The 24,643-nt window shown below is 39.8% G+C and overlaps 1 protein-coding gene across 2 annotated transcripts in view; it reads right to left on the reverse strand.

The window, feature by feature from the left end:
- Positions 1–24,643, reverse strand: part of OXR1 (oxidation resistance 1) — a 325,549-nt gene that overhangs the window by 206,016 nt on the left and 94,890 nt on the right. For both annotated transcript variants that reach the window (XM_084747931.1, XM_084747932.1), the window contains one exon: positions 672–865. In XM_084747931.1, coding sequence (XP_084604057.1) covers positions 672–865 — 194 coding nt within the window. Of the gene's footprint in view, positions 1–671; positions 866–24,643 lie in introns of those variants that run through there.

The raw sequence follows: 24,643 nt of genomic DNA on the forward strand, positions 1-24,643 counted from the left end.
CCACAAGGAAGTTTTCAGCTCAAGTTGCTTAGTCCCACTATCTAAGTCACAGCAAAGTTTAAAATTACTGAACACTCTTCAGTCTGGGGACATAGGAGCTTAAGACCTCCAAGTGCACATTCGCAGCCTACTAATTTCTGATATGATTATTTTTGAACTCTGTCTCCCCAAACTTTGCAGCATGGGAAGGCTAAACAGTCCTCCAATGTAACTTGCCGTTCCTCAGAACAGAATAACTTTCTCCCTTCTTCATGGCTCCACGAAAGGCTGACATCAGCCACTGTTTTTACAACCTGACAGAACAGGGTCAGAGACTTAGAAGCCCAGAGGGAAAATGAAAGGAACAAAAGCAAAATATAAGAACAGTGTGGGCTGAGGATGGCTAAAGTGAAAATAGTAACACTTAAAGTAAAACATTGAAAAAGAATTGTTTCTCTTGTCTTTAGATAGAGATGGCCACTGAGCCCATTTTTTTTTTAACTTAACGTTGTTAAAGGTTTCAGTAGTTTTCCATCTTCTATCTCCCTGTTTAGACCATATAAGAAAATGTCCACATAAGCCATTGGAAAGGCTCACACTTATGCAACAAGGAACAGTTTAACCAAGCAGATCCTGCATCTACAAAGCTGTCCAAGTGGCACTGGCTCACTTATAAAACCCCCGGCACTCACCAATCGTGTAGAACCTCTTCAGTTCACTCTTCCTGGAAGGATGCTTCTGAGTGTTTGCTGAGTTGTTTTGCTCTTCTTCGATGATGGGAGTCTTGGCTGCTGGGGGCTTGCTGGCTTGTGGGGCTTGCTTCCCTGCACCCAGAGGGTTGAACCCTGGAGCAGTAATATCCACTGACTGGGACTTTTTCTTCAGCCTATAGAAGAAGGAACACCACACACTGTGAATACTGACTCAAGAGATGCGTGTTGCGTGCTTATCTTCATCACGACCTTTTAGTTTTAGCTCTATAGTTACCTTTGGCCTTAAATTAGAACCTGGTCTATTTAGAAGTTAGAAAGCTTCCCTCTAACATTTTAAGAAAATTTAGCTTTAAATTAATTAGGAAAAGTCTTCTAATCATTACAAAAGGCTCATAAAGATATACCAAAACATAATGCGATGAAGGATTTCTGTAATTTTAGTGATAGCAAACAACAGATGATGGTCAGATGAAATTGATGCACTTGACTCAGCCTTGGTGGCCATACTCATAACTGGAACACCAGAAGTTAACTCAGAAGAATCCTGAGGTTAAGGTCAGATTGGAATAAGTAGCAAAGACTGTTTTAAACCTGCATCTGATCATTGCATTCACTTCTAAAAGGAGTACTCCACTAAAATTTAGTTAAAGCAAGTAATTCCAACTCAGAAAAAAATATTACAAAATGTTCATATTTTAACTAACATGTTAATTCCTTTTCTTTTTCTTTCTCATGTGTCTGATGTGTGTGTGTGTGTGTGTGTGTGTGTGTGTGTGTGTGTGTGTGTATAACACGTGCAGTGTGCTGGTGCACATTATATGTACCCACATACAACCATAACACATGCTGACATCAATATCTTTCTCGACTGTTCTGCAAGCACTTTACTTCCTGAGGTGGGATATCATGCTGAACACAGAGCATGTAGGCTCCACTGGTCTCACTCCCAGTCTTGCCCTAGGGCCCCCTGTTCTTGTCTTTTGTGTTCTGGAATTACAGGCAAGTTTACATGGCCCATTTGGATTTTAAGATCTGTACTCTGGTCCCCACACTTGCATGGCCAGGGCATTATCCATTAACCCATCTCCTCAACTCCAACTAGGAGTGAGTTTTACCTTAATGTACTATATAATGCTAATGATAAAACCTGTAGCCTTCACACCATTTCTTTACACATACCCAGTAGCAATGGGTGTTTGCCTCACTTCTACGTTTTTTCAGGAGAAGATAAGGTTTAGTGTGAAAAGTCAAAGATTATCCACATGATATTTTTTTGCACTCATGTAGATTTTTGGGGTTGTAAAAATTACTGGCAAATGATGATTTAAATCCAAACATTCAAACATTTTAAGCTACACAACTAATAATATTAGTTCTTAAGCTCAGTTTACAATTGACCCCTTGGTTTTTCTGAAAGCGAATGTGCCATTTTTAAACAATTACTTAGTTCCCTATTTGAAATCTAACAATCCCCCTCATTATTTATGATTATCGCAACTAACAACATGTAATATCCTAAAAATCATGCATATTTTCAGGCCTTCATCATATATTTAGGGTTCCCAAAGCTCTGGCTTCTACTCCTTAGTGCAGCATCAGCCCCTGCTCGGCTTAAAGGTGGACTCTGAAGACATGGGCCAGAGTAGCTTCATGCCTTTCAGGAGAGGGTCTTGTTCATAATTTGCCTTCAGTAAGACTACTGAATTAAATGTCCTAGTACAAAACCTGAAGGAGGAATCTGTTCTACTAGAACAGCTTCCTTCATGAAAGCTGCATCATACATTTCAATCAGTTAATTATAAGCGAGATGATTACTATTTTATTTCCATACTACCTGTTACTTTAATACCCAGAAAAATATTTTACTCAAACCAGTGACAAATGCACATGTTCAACAACATTATTCCTGAGACATGTAGTGTAAGGCGCGGCCACACCCGATAATGGCGGCCAACGTTACCACTTGGTGGCAACTGTTACAGTTGCTACAGCTCCCGCACATGCACAGACATAAGCCCTCTCAATGCACCCCTCCCGACAGGGGTATGCAAATGAAGTACTCCAACACAGCCTCTCATCTGCGGGCATGCTAATGCGGGCATGCTAATGGGACATGCTAATGAGACATGCTAATAAGGCATCCGAATGTAACCAATGAGACATTGACATGCCGCATCCAGACAGTATTTAAGCGGCGTGCTCATAGGCAATTGGGGTCTTTCGCTTCAGCTTCAAAGGATGCTCCCAATAAAGCGTGATTGAGAAGAATCCTGGTGTCTGCGTCGTTCCTGCCGGCAGGAGGCAGGAGGATGCGACAAGTGGTGCTGAAACCCGGGAATTTCAAGAACAACACGGACCACGACACCTGCGAAGATCCTTGGGATCAAGAGACCCCGGGAGGATTCAGGACTCAATGCGCGGAGCGGCAGGCAGCGGTACCAGTAAATCTCCCCTCAAGGGCGTGCCTCCATTTGGCATAGACCTCCTTCTGGATGCTGGGTTGATTTTGCAACTATGTTGCTGTGCTGTTTCTTTTTGAGCTGCAATGTTGCTGTGCTGTTTCTTTTTGAGCTGCCGCCCGGGTAAAGAGTAAAGAGTGCTTTTGTTAGGAATAAGAGGCCCAACGAACCAAGGTAAACAACTCGGCAGGCAACCCTTTTGTTAGCCGCTTGTAGAAAAAAGCGCAAAATGGGAAATCAGCACTCTACAATTTTCCTCAAGCCAGTGCAGGAGCTTCTTAAACAACACAAACTGAAAGTCTCAGAACAGACTATTCAGGGATTACAGCAAGGTGCCCCCTGGTTTGAGCCCTCTGGCGCTTTAAACCTCGCTAGTTGGGATAAATTGGGCCGAGACATAGACAGAGCAGCAGAAGATCAAAAGCTGCGGGCAGGAACGAAACCTTTATGGCGCCTGGTACGTGCTTGCCTAGCAGATAAGAAATGTGAGGATGTCATCAAAAACAGTCAGCAAATGTTAGCTAATCACCAAGATAGTATGTCGGAAACAGAAGGAATTAACAGGAAAAGGGAGAGGAATAGCAAGAAAAAAAAATATAGTCAAAGAGCAGCTCAGAAAAAAGAAAACGAAAAGCAGGAGGAGAAGAAAATTAACAATAAGCTGTACCTGGTACTCGATGAGTTCACTGACTTGCATTTAAGTAGTGAATCAGAGGCCGAGAATCATAGTGGAGAGAAAGAGCTAAGTACTGAAGAAGAATAAGATTTGGAGGAGGCAGCTGCTCAATATGAGCAGGAGAGATATGGGCCGTACAGAATAACCCCGTCGGCACCCCCTCATGTAATCCTCAGTTCATTAGTAAACAGAAACCCCCTAAAGGTGGGCAATATTAGCTCAGCAAGGCATTAAGTCTTGCTAACCCACTTTGGAGAATGTCCTGATGTCATTATTACTCCCTACAATGCTCAGCAACTGCAAGTGTTGTTAGCCACCATTGGTGATTGGGCAATTTTGAGAACAATCTTCCCTGGTAAGATTGACAACCATTTCCCCAAGGACCCATTGCTACATTTTGTGTCTACTCATCCTGTCCTTTTCCCCCAGATGACGGCTAATTCGCCTATTTCGAATGCTATTGACATTTTTACAGATGGGTCTAAGACAGGATTGGGAGCCTATATGGTATCAGGACAATAACCAGTCACACTTCAGTTCACTCCCAATACTCCACAGTTGTGGAATGTCAAACGGTTTATGCTGTTTTTCAACAGTTCACTGAACCATTTAACTTGATTTCTGACTCCCACTATGTAGTTAATGCAGTGCGCATCCTAGAAATGGCGGGAAACATTTATCCCAGAAGTCCAATAGCACACCTCCTAAGGGACCTTCAAAAGATTATATGGTCCTGACGCCACTCATTTTTTGTACAACATATCAGAGCACACTTAATGATGCCTGGGCCTATGGTCGAAGGCAATAGATTGGTGGATGCTGCTACCAGATCCATAGCCTTTGTAGTGCTAGACAATGTCAAGGCAGCCAAAGAATTTCACTCCCTATACCATGTACCTACAGCAACCCTAAGAAAGAGATTTCAAATCTCCCGTGCCACGGCAAGGGATATAGTCACCAACTGTGCCACCTGTGTGCCTTTTCATCACCCTCCTCACACAGGAATTAATCCCCGTGGTTTACATCCTGGAGACCTCTGGCAAATGGATGTAACACATGTCCCACAGTTTAGAAAACTTAAATATATACATGTGTCCATTGATACCTGCTCAGGGATAATCTTTGCATCCCTTTTTACTGGAGAAAAGACGACTCATGCTATTACTCATTGTCTGGAGGCTTGGGCGGCATGGGGCAAGCCCAAAGAACTAAAAACAGACAATGGACCTGCCTATACCTCTAAAGATTTTCAGTCATTCTGTGACACCATGCAAGTCAAACATGTTACTGGGTTACCATACAACTCTCAAGGGCAAGGCATTGTAGAACAAGCAAATCGGACCCTAAAGGAATTGTTACAAAAACAAAAAGGGGGAATAAGTTCCGGGCTTACCCCCAAGAATCAATTATCACTAGCCCTATTTACTATTAATTTTTTGACGCTTGATTCTGCCGACCGGACGGCAGCGGAACGTCATGGAGATACCTCCTTTACCAAATTCCCTTCCATAAAATGGAAGGATGTATTAACAACACAATGGAAAGGCCCGGATCCAGTAATCGCTAGATCCAGGGGAGCTGTCTGTATCTTTCCACAGGAACAAAGTGATCCAGTGTGGGTTCCAGAAAGACTTACAAGAATCATCAAAGAGGAGGAACAAGATGCTACGTCGCAATACATCAAAGACCAGTCTCCTGATCCTCCTGGTGTTCCTGACGAACCTGAGACAACACAACAGGAGGCGATGAGGGGTGGCCCTGGTTCCAATGGATGCTGAATAACAATGCCGGAGCGTCTACGGACATTTCCGCATTATCGAACCTTTTTGATCCCACAGAAAGACGTAATCAAGCCAGGCTATAGAACATAACTTATAACAAAAGGAAACTGGACGCTGGAGGCGGAAGAGCTATCCCGACAGCTCTTGAGCCAAATCGCTCATCTGAATGGAACTCGATTGAAACCTTTGACCCTTGGGGAATTTACCTCTTGGCTGCATTCTGCATTTTCCTACTTTAAGGAATGGGTGGGGGTAGGAATTTTTGGAGCCGTCATGGTCTGTGGCAGTGTGTTCTGTCTCTGGTTACTATGTCGGATGAAAAGAAATCACACCCGTGATAAGACGCTTATGGTCCAAGCATTGCTAGCGGTTGAGCAAGGTGCCTCTCCTCAAGTATGGCTTGCAAGCCTAAGAAAATGAGCCTCCCTCTTCCCTTTCTCCGTTGCGTCGGAAGGCACGCATTCCCCTACAATGCTCAATGGCCATTGCACTCCGCGGGGATTCTGCCATTGCACACGGGACGGCATTGAGTGTTATCCCCACATTGGTCCTCGATCAGATGGCCATGATGATGATCCAACCTTGATCAGACTGATTTCCCTTCGCTCATTTCTTATAAAATAAATAAGGGGGAGATGTAAGGTGTGGCCACACCAGATAATGGCGGCGACCGTTACCACTTGGTGGCAACTGTTACAGTTGCTACAGCTCCCGCACATGCGCAGACATAAGCCCTCTCAATGCACCCCTCCCGACAGGGGTATGCAAATGAAGTACTCCAACACAGCCTCTCATCTGCGGGCATGCTAATGCGGGCATGCTAATGGGACATGCTAATGAGATATGCTAATAAGGCATCCGAATGTAACCAATGAGACATTGACACGCCGCATCCAGACAGTATTTAAGCGGCGTGCTCACAGGCAGTTGGGGTCTTTAGCTTCAGCTTCAAAGGATGCTCCCAATAAAGCGTGATTGAGAAGAATCCTGGTGTCTGCGTCGTTCCTGCCGGCAGGAGGACGCGACAATGTAGAATGAAAGCACATTGTCTTCAGAATGCATGCAGGACGGTAGCTAAAATGTAAGATACTTGCAACTGTGGTGATGCAGAGTCACGGGAAGTTCCATGTGTCAGTGGGAGAACACTTTGTCAGGATCATGTTGGGGAAATGTTTATCCATGTCTCCAAGGCCCAAGGTATGCATCTCTATATTTTAACTAGAAGTCATGTTTGAGAATATTCATACCAGCGTATTTATAATACACAGAAAACAAAAGTGCTATTGAAGTCTGTGACATAGAATTTTTCATAGCGATGGGAACAGAAATTTCCCCATAAATTTCAAAACAGGCAAAATGCACTCCAGCCAGGGAAACAAGTAGCCTGACTGCAGGTTTGCACCTTTCCTTTTGCCCATCCAAATTCAACCCCCTAGTCTCATAACCAGCTCTGCACAGAACACCTGCGGTAGCCTCCCTCCACAACACTCTCATCTCCTATAGCTCCTACTGCCACCTGCATTCCCTTTTTTGCCTCATCTCAGCCCTCAACTTTAGGGGGCACACTCCATGTGAACTCACAGGCTATTCTGACTAGGACAGTAAGTAGGTTAACTGCAAATCTTCGTAACTTCCCCCATTCCTCAAAGTCCAAGGTCTGCTAGCTCCTTTGTAGACCTTCTGCTGTGGCCTCACTCACTGCCTCTATTCCCAGGGGACTAACTAAGCAGATCCTAACAGAATGATCTGTTTTCTTTCCTTTGGTGAACCTCCTCAGCCACATTCCCAGGTCAATTCCTGTAGTGAATGTTTTTGGTTTCTTTAAAATCTCAGTTATGCCATGTAAGCACATTTTTGTTTTAATCCCAAATATGTAATATGGAACTGCTTTTAGTTTGTCCACAGCTGACAATTGCCTTGTGTGGGTCAGTGAGGGACATGGTCTTTGCCAGCTGCAGTTAGCTTGCTTAATTCTGAGGACTCTGAAATAGTATAAATATCAGAGCCCAGAGAGAGGAAGACTGCTTTGAGGGACCTAGAAAGACAGACAGAGAGAGTGAGAGAGAGAGACAGAGAGAGAAAGACAGACAGACAGAGAGACAGACAGAGACAGAGAGACAGAGAGAGAGAGAGAGACAGACAGAGACAGAGGGGGGAGAGTGGGGAGGGAGAGAGAGGGAGGGAGAGACAGAGAGGCAGACAGACAGACAAACAGACACAGAGACACAGACACAAGCACAGATATAGACACAGACACAGATACAGACAGAGGTACAGAGCAAGACAGACTTCAAGGAGACAACTAGACAAGGAAGAAGGCTGATGCTGATATCCTGATGACTGAGATTGGTATTTACAAAACAAAACAAAACAAAACAAAACAAAACAAAACTGGCAACCCTAGCCAGCTGGCACTAAGTATAAAGAGGTCTATGTTACTTGTTCCTTCTAACCTTTTTTCTCTCTTACTTAGGTATGGGGGCCTGGAAGGGAGGTAGAAGCATTAAGAAACCCCAAATTAAAAACAGTTTTAAAAACAGCACCTGCACATCCAATTCTAGGCATTGGCTCTCAATACCCAAAGACATTTCACCTGGGACACAGAGTAGCCACACCTATCAGGGCCACAGAAGAATTTCCTACCACGCAATGCACAGACACCATACTCTCCTGAGACCCAGAGAGGAAACAGAAACCAAAAACCAAAACACTCAGCCAACAAAGAGAAGACCAGATATCGACACTGAGAGTTACAGTCTTTCCTAATCCCAGATGCCTAGAGGCCAGAATAAAAAGCCCAATCAATATCAGCCAGGACCCTATGTCCTCACTGTACCCCAGAACCCCCTGAAGATGCCAACACAACTGAAGCACAAGAAAAAGACCTTAAAACAGCTTGTATGAAGATGACAGTGATCCTTAAAAAGGAAATTAATAAATCCCTTAAAGAAACATATAAAAACACAAAAGAGTGGAAGGAAACGAATAAAACAGTTCAAGACCTGAAAGTGAATATAAGATCAGTAAAGAAAACCCCAACTGAAGCAAATCTGAAAATAAAAATTTAGTAACTAGAACAGGAAACACAGAAACAAACGTCACCAACAGAATGAATACAAGAGGCCTTAAAGACCTGATAAGAGATATGGACACCTCAGTCAAAGAAAATGCTAAATCTAAAAAAAACAAAAACAAAAACAAAAACCTGGTACAAAATATCTAGGAAATCTGAGGCACTATGAAGTAGTTAAATCTAAGAATAATAGGAGAAAAGGAAGGAGTAGAAACTCCCGGGTTTCTTCAAAGGCACAGAAAATGTTTTCAACAAAACCACAAAATTTCTCCAAGGTAAAGAAGAAGTCGCCTAACAATGAACAAAATGGGTATAGAACACCAATTAGACTGTTCTAGAAAAGAAACTTCCCCTCTGCACATAATAATTAAAACACTAAATGTTCAGAACAAAGAAAAATATTACAATTTGCAAGAGAAAAGAAAAGCAACATGTAAAGACAGCAAACCCATTAGTTTAACACCCGACTTCTCAATGGAGAATCTAAAAGGCAGAAGGGCCTGGACAGATGTTTGACAAACTCTAAGAGACCACAGATGCCAGCCCAGACTACTATACTCAGCAAAAATTTACAACAAAATTGACAAAGAAAATAAAACATTCCATGAAAAAAAAAAACAAATTTAAACAATATCTATCTACAAATGCAACCCCAGAGAATGTGCTAGAAGAAAAATTCCAATATAAGGAGGTTAGCTATAACCAAGAAAGCACAGGGAATAAATAACCCTAGACAAGCAAAGTCGAAAGAAGGAAAATCATTGATGTATTTCAACAGTAATGGTCACAATTACCCAATAAAAAGAAACAGACTAAAAAAAAAAAAAACAGAATGGATTTGAAAATGATCCACCCTTCTGCTACATTGAAGAAACACTTACATCAAGAAGAGACATCACCTCAGCATAAAAAGATGGAAAAGATATCTAAGCAAATGGACCTAAGAAGCAAGCTGATGTAGGCATTTAATATCTGAAAAAAAAAAAAAGTAGACTTCAAAGCAAAACAAATCAAAAGAGACAAAAAAGGACACATGGTGCACATGTAAATGAAGAACAAATTAGGCAACAGTTAACCAAATTGGGCAGCTTCTCCCTCCAGTCCTGGAGATGACAGTGCTGGCATCAAGGGGCAATATGCGGTTCTCAAAGGACACTTCCTTTTCCTAGAGGAATTGGAGAAACGTGCTGTAGGAGAGTATTCCTCACTCCTCACAAGCAGGAAACTTTCTGCAAGGGAAAAGGTTGGGGATTGTATTGAGATGTGTTTCTGACTGACATCTTCCAGGAGTACTGGAAAGGACCAAAGTGGCTGTTATCCACAACTGGATCCAACGGGACGTTCCAAAAGGAATTCATATTTTATTGTTAGACAAAGAAACAAGAAAAACTATATACAAAATTTATAGTGTCAAGAGTGCCACTGCTAAATTATTACATAGATGACAACATGAAGACATTGCTGGGTCTTTTAATAACGTTTTTCATGTCATCTAAGCACTGAGCACATTACGTTAGCATTTTGAAAACTTTATTGCGTGATTTTTGCTTCTAAGTATATGCTATAATCCACTAAATTACTTCCATGAGAAACTGAGTGATTTGTTTACCTTACTCATTTCAGTGACTTAACGGCTAATGACACAAAAAAAAAGTCAGAGTGGAAATGGTTAGAATGAAATTCCTGGTCTTCCTGACTCCCCAGACTAAGAGAGGACAGTGAAATTGTTCTCCAATGGAGGACGGCTACTTTTCATGCACTAGGATGGGCTCTTTACTCTTCTACTGAGAGGCTACTTTACCATGTACTGTCTGGGCAGCAGGGACATACAGTAAGCAGAAAGGGAAGCTACCTACCACCACAGTGCACTTACTCCTCTGAAGGGAGACTAGTTACAAGTAAGTAATCAAACAAACATATAACAATTTGTGTGATGGTTATTACATTTTATAAGGTGGTAGGTACAATAGTTGGTGAGGTTCTATTTTACCTGAACACTTCAAAGTGGCTCACCACCATTTTAAAGCTCCCAGGAAAGAGCTGAGACCAAGATGTTAGAGTCTAGAAGGCCAAAGGAAGAAGAAAAGACTAGCATTTTCTGTTTTCTCTGCTTCTTCAGTATACATCTTTCCTTACTAAGTCTTGATGGGTGATGTGTTTTGTTTCTACTGTTGACACCTAGAGAATCCCTGGCTTTCTGGCTTGCTTAAGACAAGCCTTTGCACATTCTTAGAAAGCAGAATTGTGTGGGCAACTGAATTACTCCCTAGGAGTTCTAAACTCAACTATTATAGTTGACAAGGAAACTTGCTAAATGCTACCTTCATTTCCAAATTCCATGAAGGGAGAAGCCTTTCTAAGATTTAAACAATGTTCTTAATTAAATGTGTTAAATAATTGTAAATATAGCATAATGGAATATGTAGGTGTGTGCAAGAGATAAAATATCCTGTGATAGTAAAACGTTACAAAAAAGACATAAAAATAGTCTCTTAGTAGGCACCAAAAGGATTTTCATTTAGCGAAATTTGCATTTCAAAAAATAAAAATAAAAAAGAGTGTCAGTAACTTGGATGCAGAGAAGGAACGGGGTAAAGACACATTCCTGATTCGCTTGGCACCCCAAATGGGCTGCCGCTTCACAATCCTTGCGTTCTGTTGTTCTTTCACTTGTGAACAGAAAAGAACTAAGCTACTCCTTTCCTCAGGTACTCCACTATACATGGTTATCCTGGTAATAACGTCCACCATTGTCCTGAGACTTGGTTTTTGTTTGTTTGTTTGTTTGTTTTTTTACAAAACGGACATAAAACATGAAATCAGGTAAAGGTCCTCTGTGATAGTCCTTCGCCTGGTACTCACACAGGAAACACCCACTTCTGGAAGTTCTAGTCTCTTTATGATCAAGTAAAGGGATGATTTCTTTTCTCGAAAATTCCTTGGATCCTTTGATACTACTTAATGTTAGATCAGCATTAAACCTGTAGGAGGCACAGTGCAGTTGGTCAGAGGTTGTGTACATCTGGAAGGCGGATTTTGCAGAAAGTGTGGAGAATAATAGGTCTAGCTAAAAGGAGTCCTTTGCTCGGTGCACAATGTGACATTTCTATAAGAGTCCTCAAATATTTCAGAATTTCATTTGCATGTGTTTATTTTTTTTTTTTTATTTGTAGAGACAAGAACCAAAAGTATAATTCAGGAGCAGGGTAGGAGTTCAGGGGCCCAAAAGGAAGAAAGGAAAATAGATAAGGAACTGTGAGGAAGGTTTTGAGTTTTTAAAAAAACTTGTAAAAATGAGGCTCAAGAGCATTTCAGATAAGAATCATAAAAGGTCCAATATGTTGAAGGTGAAATGTGATGGCACAGAACTATAATAAATAATAAAGAAACTTATAGAATACCTCCACGACTAGACATTTTAAAAAAGGCTCATCAGCAAAAATTTACGCTTGAATAATTTATTCATACTTTATCAGAATCCCTGTTAATACTTGACTAAGTTTCAGTTCACTTCTTGAGCCAAATACATACATCTTTCAGTTAACACAAAGCTCGGGCATCTGAAAGCCAGAGCTTGGGCAAGTTGTCACTGAACCTGGCTTTACATTACTCACATCACAGCAAAGAGCCCAACTGCCTTCCCAACTCTGTTCCATAGCTCTCAACAGGGAGATGCTCTCCTTACGGGCAGCCCTTCTTCTATCACTTCTAATATGGGTCTGGTCTTTTCCATACTTGCACTATATGAGGTTTTTCCCTTCTGACACTAATCTTCCATTCAAGTATGACCAAGCCATGCTTTTCATCTTTCCCTGACTGTCATGTTTTGCATCTCTCAATCTTTCTATCCCAGTTATCTAAATATTAAATGCTATCACTCTGCCTTAAGTATAAGAAACTAGTACTTTCATTTAGCTTGACTTCTTACCTGGAATTAGCCCCCATCCATTGGTGTTCAAATTATGTCTGTATTATGACTAATTGTGTTCCTGAGTTCTGTACCTAAGTGGGGGGAAAAATCCTCTATTGTTCATTTACTATAATCCTTGAATGGTAGCGTTACTAGCTGCAACAGTTAATCAAATGTACAACAGTACAATAGGAATGTTCACTTTGCTTCAGGAATTCATGGAGGTAGAACATATATACATAGTTTGAATGTGAACCGTCTCTGACAGGCCCAGATGTTTGAACGTCTTCTCACCAGGTGGTGGCGCTGTTTTGCTAGACTGTCTGTGGGTCCTTTGGGATGGTAGGCTATGTAACAGAAGTAGGTCGCTAGGGGCAGGGCTTCAAAGCAAAATCTACTTCTGGTTCTGACCCCAGCTCTCTGCTACCTGCCTCATCTGCCCAGATGTGAGGTCATAAGAAGTTAGCTATTGCCTCACAGTCCTCTAACTGCAGAGGGAGCCACACGGGTCGTCATGTCTTCCCTGTCATGATGGAGCGAATCGTCTGTCTGTAACCAGGAGTCAAAGTTAACCTTCCTCCTTTACATTTGCATCTGCACAGTGATTTTTGTCACAGTGACGAGAAAAGAAACTATAACAATGTGTAAAAGCCACGCTTCCATATGGTAAACTATGCACCTTAGACTAACAGTATAGGATAAGACCACAGGCATAGGGACACTTTCTGGAACTAAATCCATATCCTTACCCCTAACTTGCTTTTTAGACATGGGAAAAATTTCAACATCTTGTTGTTTCAGTTTTCTCATTTCTAAACTGAGATATTAATATAATATAAAAACTGTACACAGGGATTCAACTGACATTTGGCAAAGGTGCTGGGAGAATAGCAGTCATATACTAAATGTCATATAAGCTTTTGCTTTAAACAAAAGCAAGCAAACGTGAGCAGTCAGCCATTTATAATGTATGATACACACAGCTATAACGTCATGCATTATACATTATATTGATCATAAAGAATTATGAGGAAGGCATCATGTTTCCTATAGGCAGCAGGCTCAACTGAGATTGTCACAAAGCGATGAGGCTACCCATTTAGTAAAGCTGGAAACCAGCGAGGACATTTAGAACTAAATTTCACACTTGGAATTAAAGGGTAGAGGTGAATTTTAGCCCTTATAAGACCCCGAATGAAGACTTGAGCAATGGAGCTCTCACCTAGATAATAGCATGCAGGGTGCGAGGCAACTTCAGATAAGAAAACCATTGTGAGCGTAGGAGAGGAGACACCCGTGAAAGCGGGTGGGAAAACTAACAAATGGAAATGACAGTGTTAAGAGGAGCTGCTCAGATTCATGTGGTGCCAAGGATTTCTCAAACGGTACTCAGCTATGAACCTGCATGTTCCCCGATAACTGTGTGTTCCAAAGGCTCAACATTTATAGTCCTTCTAGTCGTTTCCAGCAGGCCTTCTCTGGCTCGCACAGCTCATTCCTGCTAGAGAATCTGTGTCCCAGCTTTCTAAAAGAGCTAATGTAAGGATATTATTTAAAGTGGGGAATCTGCTGAGAAGGCAGGTTTTCCCATAGCGGATGCTGTGGTTTCTGCGGGAGTCTCAGTTCACTCAAAAAGAGCTTTGGGGAGCAAATGCCTAAAAAAAAAGCACACTGCAAAATTAAGGGCTTTTGTTACCCCGACTACACAGTGTAATTGAAAAGTCAGCAGCTATAAAGAAAAATCAGAAGAAAAAAAAAATCAGGCGTACTCTGTTCATATTCAGAAGAAAAGGCAGATTGGGAACTTATACATTAAAGCAAGGAAACTTTCTTGGGATGAAGGAAGCACCAATCCTGGCTCACTCCATGTTTGCAGTAGCCATTTTATTCCTTTAGTTGAATCAGAAGTTATAATTTTCATTTACTCTTCCAAACCATGGCAAAAAGCTTAAATAAAAGTATCCTTTGGGAAGGCAGTTTAGAATTGTAGTAGTTAACAGGACATCAGAACTAGGCAGCTTGCTGCCATAAAATATGAGCCTGACCTTGATTTCATTCCAAGAACCATGCTTCGTCGTACCATAGATATTTACTATCAGGAAATTTAACAACCAAACTCTAGGTGAAATATGATGGAAAAACGGCCTGCTAGAGCTTCTAGTCTAAACAGCAAAATTCCTTGTTGAATATGATTAATTTGAACTTTAAAAAGCAGGTCACTATAGATATGGGAATAGTATAGGCAGATACTAAATCCACCATAGTTATAGCTAATGTTATGATGGAAATACTAGAAATTAAAGTTTAACCCATTTCCCCTCCTCAGGTTTCCTTAACACAATATAAAGAACTCCCATTTCTCACTGGACTCTCATGGAACGGACACCAAGCCATCGAAATGTGCCAAGGAATTTGCTAATATATCAAACATCACAGTCACTCAGAGAAAAGAGGTGAGTGAAAGAACTTTCTCTCCTCACCAGCACCTCCATTTGTTTACTGTATACATAAAGACTCCATATGTCAGATGTAGGGACTTTCATCACTTTATTCCTGGGACCCCCACACAGTGCCTGGCACACAGTAGGTGCTTAGTAAATAAACAGTTGAATGGGCTTCAACACAGGAAGATAAAACAACAAATCGTGCAAGAATGCAAACTTGAATATAAAAGCATACAAATCAACTAAAAGGGATGCTTCAAAGAGTTTTTAGCTGATCTAATGATTAATTTAATGAAACTATATAACCAAGCCTTGTATTCAACTTTCATGAGAATGGAATATCATTTCACCTCCCTACTATTTTTACAAATTCAAATCACATCTCCTCAACTCTCTTTATATATTAACATCAATGTGCAGACAGTTTCCATGATAGAAACATGCAGTATAAAGATCAAGAACTCTGGAAACAAAGTGCTGGTTTCAAGTGCAGCATGTACTTCTTTTAATAACCTACTATTAAAATATTTTTATTGCATTGTTAGAAAAATATATATTCTTAGAATAACCATTAAGAACTTTGAACATCATAATTTTGGTATGAAATTTTGAAACAGTAGATTAGTATTAATAAAATTTTCATGAGTTTCCCCTTTTGTGTGTTTTCTGATTATGCCATTATATTGAACGCATTCACTTTTAAATTGCACAAATATCCAATTTATTTTGGCTTTTGCCTTGGAACTTCAGAGCCTTTCAGCTGGAAAAGCTTGAAAGAGGAAAGACATTATGTAAATCCAAAGATTAGGGCTTGAGGGATTTTGAAGTCAAATTCTTCATATGTTAAAGTCTTCTATAATAATTCTCAGAGCTGAGATTTAATTTCATTACCTTTGATGAAATGATTTGTAACATATGATTGCTAAAACGATTGCATTCTGTTTACTCATTTAAGGAAGAAGAAATCAGAACACATAAGACTATTTTAAGACTTCAGGCTTCTATCCAACCCTACTGATTAAAGGCATCTATTTTTAACAGGGCCTATTACAAAGATTTTGTATAAAGCACACAGACTCACAGACTCAAAGGAAGTTTTGCTTATATAGTTCATACAGCAACTCTAAACTTAATCAAGATAACATTCTGTGGGTAGCGATAATCTGGGCAAAGCCTGGAGAGTCACAGACAAACTGACAACAAAGACAAAAAGCTCTCCTCCTAATTTCTCAGATCCATAGGAAATAGGAGCAAGAAGGAACAGAAGAACCCAAGGGGTGCATTTATACAATGAATTAGAAATTGGATAGACAACGTCTTTCCTGTTTATCTAGTATCCCATGTTCTCTTGAAACGAAATCATCCTCATCCTACTGATGGATACAGAGCAGCCTTAAGTCTTCCTAAATATTTTAAAAGGAAAAAGACATTTTAAATGTCTTTAAATGTTAGATTTTGTGATGAGTTACATTATTGACTGAGATGATATTTTAACTGATGGGCATGTAGCTCAATGGAGTAGCATTTCCCAAGGATGCATGAGGTTCTAGATTCAATCTCTAGAAGTGGCAAAAGAAGAAAAGAGAAACTTTTGAAGAAAATGGCCATACTGGAGTTGAGTAGATAGTTACTTTGGTAATACTCTTGATTTGAAATGACGGGGACTTGACTTTGATGGCCAGAACTCACATTTTAAAAAAAGTCAGGCATGAGTTCATGCTGGAAATCCAAGTATTGGAAAAGCAGAGACAAGCTGGTCCCTGGAGTTCTCTAGCTAGCAAGTCCAGCCTGACAGGGGGGAACTGGGCCTCAGGCCAGAAACAGATGTCTCAAAGATGGTAGGTCTAGGAAAATGGCTCAGTGCGAAAGTACTTACTGAGTTAAATTCCTCAGTACTCAGGGATAAGAACCAGATATGGTCATTCATGCCTGTAATCCTAACTCCAATACTCCTATGGTGAGATGGGAGGTAGAGAGGGAAAATCAGCTGATTGCTACTTAATAGGACAAAGTGGCAGAAACAAGAGAGACTCTGCCTCAAAAGCAAGGTAGAAGGAATGAACAGACCTCTGAAATAGTATCCATTGTCCTCCACATTTTTGCTGTGGCTCACATGTACCTGTATTTACATGACACACACGTACATACATACATACATACATACATACATACATACATACATACACACAGAGAGAGAAATGCATAAATGAAAATAAATCTTTTGAAAAAGTATAGTCTTGGTTACTTGTATGGTATTTGTTACTTGACTCATTGTAATGAAATACATTAGCATAGGATCAAATCATGGTTGACTACATGGTGTGATAAATAGGCTGGACCTAGAAGACCTTAGTAAACATGAATTGGGTAGAAGATAGAGTCCTAAAAAGCACTTTACTGTGTGGTTCCTAGTCCTTGTAGTTCTGGATATTTAAGTTACAATAGGAGGGGAAACACAAGCAAGGATTTCATGCAGAGAAACTAAATATTATATATACATTAACAGAAGCAAGAGAAAAGAGGAGCAATGCAAAAGTACGCATTCACACACAACTACATAAAAATTCCACAAAATTCCTACGTAAGAAAATGAATACTTTTTTGGCACAGATGTAATACATATTTATTACACTATTTAAAATCTCTCACCCATTTACTAAGAAAAGGTTGAAGGAGCCAAAGAATGTAGAAAAAACAGGGTCAGACCCTTTTAATCAAGGTTATTTCAACCTATTTGGTGTGTGTGTGTGTGTGTGTGTGTGTGTGTGTGTGTGTGTGTGTGTGTGTGTACAAGCAAAGGTCAGAGATTGATATCAAGTATCTTTTACAAATGGTTTCTCTTTTATTTTATTTTTTGAGATAAGGTCTCTCACCCACCTAGAGCTCTCTGATTGAGTGATATGGCTTCTCTGATTGGCCAGTGAACTCCAGAGATTTGCTTGTGTCTACTTATCACCATCACTTGGGTACTGGGCGTTTGGACTCTGCCTGTGCTTGCACTTGTAAGCCCTTTACAAATTGAACCATCCTCTTAGGCCTCTAAATTTGAATCCTTTTGTTATTCTTTTCTTTCATTTACTTTCTATAAAGTCACTGGAAGTTTACAGAGTCCAATGCCTTCTGCTAAGAACTGGGGTAACCATTTCATGTCATCAAAGAGGACTGCCTTATGAAACAAAACCATAGAAAGCCCTGTACCTGTATACTGTCTTTCACAAATTTTGAATTTGACTTAAAAGATTCTCTCATGTTTATGATCTATTTCAGAATAACTCTTACTCAAAAGTAAGAAATCTGGCTCAGGTATTTGTGAATGATAAGTGCTGTTTTTGAGAATAATTAGAGTAAGAAAAAGTGACCCTGATTTGTTGGCTCTGTTGTTCTTCTTGTGTAGCTCCTGTCCCATTCAAGTCCTTCTGTCCCTCAACTCTTCCATAAGAATCCCTGGCAGTACCAGGCCATTTTTATTACTGTTGCTCTATAGTACAGCTTGAGATCAGGGATGGAGATTCCTCCAGAAACTTTTATTGTACAGGATTATTTTTAGCTATTCAGGGTTTTTCGTTTTTCCATATGAAGTTGAGAATTGATCTTTCAAGGTCTGGAAAAAATTGTGTAGGCATTTTATATGAATTGCATTGAATCTGTAGTTTGCTTTTGGTAAGATGGTCATTTTTACTATGTCAATTTTCCCAATCCACAAGCATAGGAGATTTTTACTTCTTCTGTTATCTTCTTCAATTTCCCTCTTCAGAGACTTGAAATTTTTTTCATATAAGTCTTTCACTTGGTTGGTCAGAGATACACCAAGATACTTTATATTATCTGTGGTTGTTGTGAAGGGTGTAGTTTCCCTAATTTCTTTCTCAGCCCATTTGTCATTTGTATACAGGAGGGCTACTAACTTTTTTGAGTTGATTTTGTAGCCAGCCACTTTGCTGAAGGTGTTTGTCAGCTGTAGAGTTTCTGTGGTAGAATTTTGGGGGCAACTTATGTATACTACCATATCATATGTGAATAGTGTTACTTTGACTTCTTCCTTTCCAATTTATCCCCTTGATCTCCTTTCGTTGTCTTATTGCTCTATCTAGGACTTCAAGTACTATATTGAAGAGATACCCAGAGAGTGGACAGCCTTGTCTTGATTTCAGTGTAATTGATTTAAATTTCTCTCCATTTAGTTTGATGTAGGCTATAGGCTTGCTGTATATTTATCTTTAGGTATGTGCCTTGTAACCTGATCTCTTTAAGACGTTTAACATAAAAGTATTGAGGGGAGTGGAGACTGCCACTGAACCTCTGGCATGCACTCTGGTGCCCATGGATTTGATCATTGCCCCTTGGCGAGATGGCCTTGTGGGTACACAGAGAAAGGGGATGCATGCTATCCTGGTGAAACCTGATAGGCTGTGTCCCGACAGTGGGGTAGGAAGAGACCCGCATTAGAGTTCTAGGGGAAGGGAATAGGGCAGAAGAGATAGGGAGAGTAGGAACAGGAAGTTAAGAGCAAGGAGCCATGTCCATTTGCCTCCTCACGCTGTCTGCTTGGTGGATTTCTTTTCCTTTTTGCATATATACATTCCATCATAGTAGAAGTTGCTTCTGTTTGGAATGCATCTTCTGTAAGATTCACATATCTGCCTCTCTGTTATCTAGGCCTCAACTCAGAATGATAGTTCTTGTCTTTCAAGCACGCATTGTCAACTCCCTTCACTCTAATTCATTTGTGTTTTGCTCAGACCATTCATCATGGGTGTGTTTTATTGAGAAATATTTATGACCTCGATTCTCCTTTTATTGCTGATGTGAGAGTGACAATATTGCCTGACTTGTTCAACTAAAAGATCTCCCATGCTGAGAACAGGGTTTAGATGATTCTGCCATGCTGGTACACACTCAGGTACTTCATTCCGCACCAAGAAGGACATTCTCTTATTCAGAAGTGACTGTTTCCCTACAGAGGCTTTTTACATACACAAGAAGAATGGATCCTTAAATATGACTTGTCTAGCTATATTATATGTTGTGTTTCTCCTTAAGGATTAAACCCATTTGCTCTCTAAAGTCATTCCTCAGGACCTGATTTAAGGAGTCTGTGCATGGTGATGACAATTTGCATTACTGAAATCACGAAGAGCTATAGCTAGAAGGAAGACATCTGTCCTCATTTGTCATTCCTGCTTCCTTCACTATTGTCACAGTAAGCAAATGAAAAGTGCTTAACTATATACGTAGCGCTCACTTCTCGGTGTCACAAGCAACAGAGATTCTGTTTTATTATGCAGACAATGACCTGCAGTAACAAGTCACTGCAGAGGTAGTGACAAGCCTGTCAGAGCCTCAGCAAAGCACAGTTCTCTGTGCTAGTGCACAGGCTCCCATCTAAGCTCAAGGGTATTTCTGGAGTCCTAACTTAGGGACTGCTTCATCTCCCTATGCATGTCAACTACTTCTGTTTGCATCCTTTTCTCCCTGATGTGAAGCATCAAACAAGACTCTACGCGTTATGGAAATACTCAAGACCAGAGTGAACTTCTGTGAAGCTTGTTCCTAATTCTTGTCACGCACTCATTGCATTAAGGGCAGCAATTGCAATGCAGCAGTGGTCTGTGGGTATTTTTATCCCTTCTAAAAAGTAGAAGCAAGCCATTACACCAGTATTGGGAAAAATAAATCTCTGTTGATATTTGAGGATGAGCCCATTTTTGTTATTTTTACTGGCAATGCTGTGTAGTAAGGAAAAAAAAAGAGCCTTTTTTACATTGTGGTTTAGATCACAGAGAGTAAAGAGACTGAAAAGAAGACATTCCACATTAGATATGTACAATCTGTAACAGATTCAGGATGACTGTATCTGACCAGTGTTAAGTAAAGACTCCTATATTTCATTAGAACAAGTATTGTATTAGCTCAGAACAAAAGTAGTAATTAATACTTATTCTCAGCAAACCTATCTTTGATCCTAGTTACTGAAAATGGGAGTAAGTTCGTGTGTTCTTAACTGTAGCTTTTATTCTTTGCTAAGGAGGCACAACCTTTATTAGATTTCTTGCCATATGAGAAAATGATGAAAATTAATGCCACATGACATTGTCTTCGAAAAATATTAGTTATTTAAATTAACTACTGCTGAGGTCCAGAAGTTATCACTTACATAAACAGTGTGTGTGGGGTGGGGTTGGGGGTGTGTGCACGCATGCAAACACACACACACACACACACACACACACACACATGTTAGAATATAGGTAGAACAGGAGAACATGTAACCATGATTTTAAGGATCAATCTTGAGCTAAGTATGACAGAATCTACATTCCTAACCTTAAATTGTAGTTTCAAGGATAGACCATGGATTCTTTATGAAAGCTTAACTAAAGCTAACTAATAGGTGGGCTCTAAATTGTGTGCTGAAACTTATTCAGTCATAAGCAGTATTTTTTCTTATTTTTGCATAGATTATTTTTCCCAAAACATTTTCATTATATTTGAATTGCTCCCTTGATGGGTTTATTTTTTAAAACAATCATGGAAACATATTCCATGTGTGCATTCCTTACTTAGACAATAAATATCATATACCCCTGAGAAAACCATTTGCCTTCATAAGTGTTGCTACCTGATGCTCAAGCAATAGATCATTTTCTTTAAACTGTATTTTAGCAGAATATTCCACAACAGGATTAATAGCCCATACTATATGTCCACCTCCAAGAGTCTCTAGAAGAATTTTCAATGTCTACTGTTAAAGGGCAACTATGATCAAATTTATAGAAAAATTACAATGAGAAATAAAAAGTCACATATTTGAAATCAGAAGTAAAAGACCAGCAGAGGTGAACCCAGTTAAAAAGTACAAAAATGAGAGTTTTCCTATGAAATTCACATACATATTGTAGAAAGATAGGACAACTGAGCAGAAATTAAGATGTCTCTACTGTATAATGGTAAGATGCAAAATTCTCTATCAAAGTGTATCTGATCATACTCTGATATTCAGTGAACACACACCCTCACACACATATGTACATACATACATTCACACATATACACATACTGATACACACAAATACATACACATATTAATACATACACATATACTTTTACACACACACACACACACACACACACACACACACTTCTCTAGAGTTCTCCCTCTTCACCACCAATAAACTGACTTCAGTTTATCACACACTGGCATGTTAAAAGACAACTGAGAGAAATATCAAGTTTACTAAACACAAACATACTTTTAAAATAATAATCTAAACATTATCAAATACACATTTATGGTGGCACAGTGGCTAGGACTCCAGTGGTACTTCCAAGAGTATTAAATAAAAAAAGCATAAACAGATGACACTTTATCACTATATCACTCAGCTTTTACTATTACTGTTTTTGAGTATTGGGTGACTAATAACTTCGCCTTACTTTAAGAAAAAAGCAGCAGGTTTAGCATCATAGAGAAATACCAACTGAATGGGCCTGAACTCGTCCAGTTGATGGAAAAGAACTACCTGTCACAATCACAAAGAAAATGTTAATTCTGCTGAGTCAAATCCCCCCATTAACAGAGTCCCCATACCAACTTGGGGAGATTATAGGTGTTAGGCTTCCCTAAGTCAATACACCAATTTAGTCAGCACCCAGGTATCAAAAGCATACTGTACAATCATCAGAAGGATTTATATCCTGTTGGAGGTTGGTCTGGTCTTCCCAAATGAGCCGACTCACGTACACCAAAATGGTTGTATCCTTGCCTAAAACCCTGTTCCTCTTTGATCAATAAAAAGCCAACACACCTGGGCAGGGCAAGTGAGAAAGGCGTGGCTATGGTTCTTGGCCTTTTGGAGGAGAGACAGGAAGAGATGAGAAGAGACTGGAGGAAAGTAGCAGGAAGAGGGAAGGCCGGTGCCATGGTTAGTTGGAGGAAGAAGCACATGGCTGGTGTAGATGGATGGGCCTTCGTGGATGGACGGTCTGGCCCAGATGATGATAATTAGAAAGTATGTAGGATTATGGGTACAGGGGAAGCTCAATATAAATTATTAGAAGCAGATGGCATGGAATTGGGGCAGGGGATGGGATAATTGGCCCGATATAGGAGGTAGTTTAGGGGATTAATATTTGCCCTGTCTCAGGTTAATTAAGGCTGTTTTAAAATATGATAGGTGTCTGTGTTTCACTGACTGTTAGAAAATGCCACTGTAATAATAATTATAGGGCCAACAATAAACTTTATTAGACCCTATTGTTAAATTAACCACAACAATGTACCAGCTCTCAAACTTCCTGCAATAAATGCTCTACCTGTACAATTCACACAGACAGTGGCTCTGATGAACACGACAGACACTTCACATGCTGCAGTGTGTTAGGAATACCGCTTGTCTGATGTGAGCATCTGTGGCAGGGATGTACTTTTGGGAAATGTTTGACTATAGCAATGTTAACAGAACCCATAAATCTATCATGAACAGTAAGCAGAGATACTTAATATCACGTTATAGCTAAAGAAACCATGCTCATTATCATATCAAAATTACTAATAAGACATGGCAGATCTTATTATGAATGAAGAAACAAAAAAATCTATATATAACAGCTAGATTTTTTATTGTGATAAAATGAATGTCCTTTGTAATTCACACCAAAGGACTGATGGGAACATCTGTAGGGAAGATGAATAATGTGGACCAGCCTCATCTTCTCAGTTCAGATTGTATTCTCCTTTATTTAAGGAAAATAAAAATATTGTTGAAAAATAACTGTTTTTTTCCAATATCAAGACACATACATAGTAATGTCTTTAGGAAGTTTAGAATTTCTCTTTCTCCCTTTGTGACGTGTGTGTGTGTGTGTGTGTGTGTGTGTGTGCGCGCGCGTGCTCATGCACACTTATGAAAGGTTTCCTTCTACCATGAGAGCCCCAGGGTTGACCTTAAGTCACTTAGGCTTAGCAGCAAAAAGTCTTTACCCAGTGATCCATATCTTAAGCCCTTGCAAGTTTAGGGTCCTAAGAAAGGTAGAAAACAAACTTCCCCTAACTCCGGACTTTTGTACTGAACAGCTTCCTATATTAGATAAACACAGGGAGTGAATAATTGATCATAGTGAAGAGACAAGATTGAGAATATTAAGAAAACCATTAAAAAAATCTTGTTCCATTTCTTCCCTCTAGATGTTTTTGTCTTCTTCTAAGACCAGGACAAATCTTCAAGCTGAAACTCCCAATAATCACCTGATATTAAGTTTTATTGTTCTTGCCCATAATACAATATTTGACACAATTAATCATGTACTTACAACCTTTGTTTGATAACATATTCCTCAGCATGTTATAAAAATTATATAATAATATTTAATACTATGTCTCTATGCATATAACCATATTAACAAACACGCATTCATTAGAGAGTTATTTAGTGAGACAAAACATCTGTCATTACTTCTGTGCAGATAAGTGGCTTTCAGCTCCAGCTGCCTGTGAATACTTATATTAGTTATGCCGTGGTCCAGGCACTATACACAGCGATGATCAAAGTGAGAAGGTCTACACCGTCTCCGAACTTAGATTCGAATGAAGAATATAAATAACAAATGAA

This window comes from Acomys minous (assembly GCF_964271855.1).
Source record: "Acomys minous genome assembly, chromosome: 12".
NCBI classification, from domain to species: domain Eukaryota; kingdom Metazoa; phylum Chordata; class Mammalia; order Rodentia; family Muridae; genus Acomys; species Acomys minous.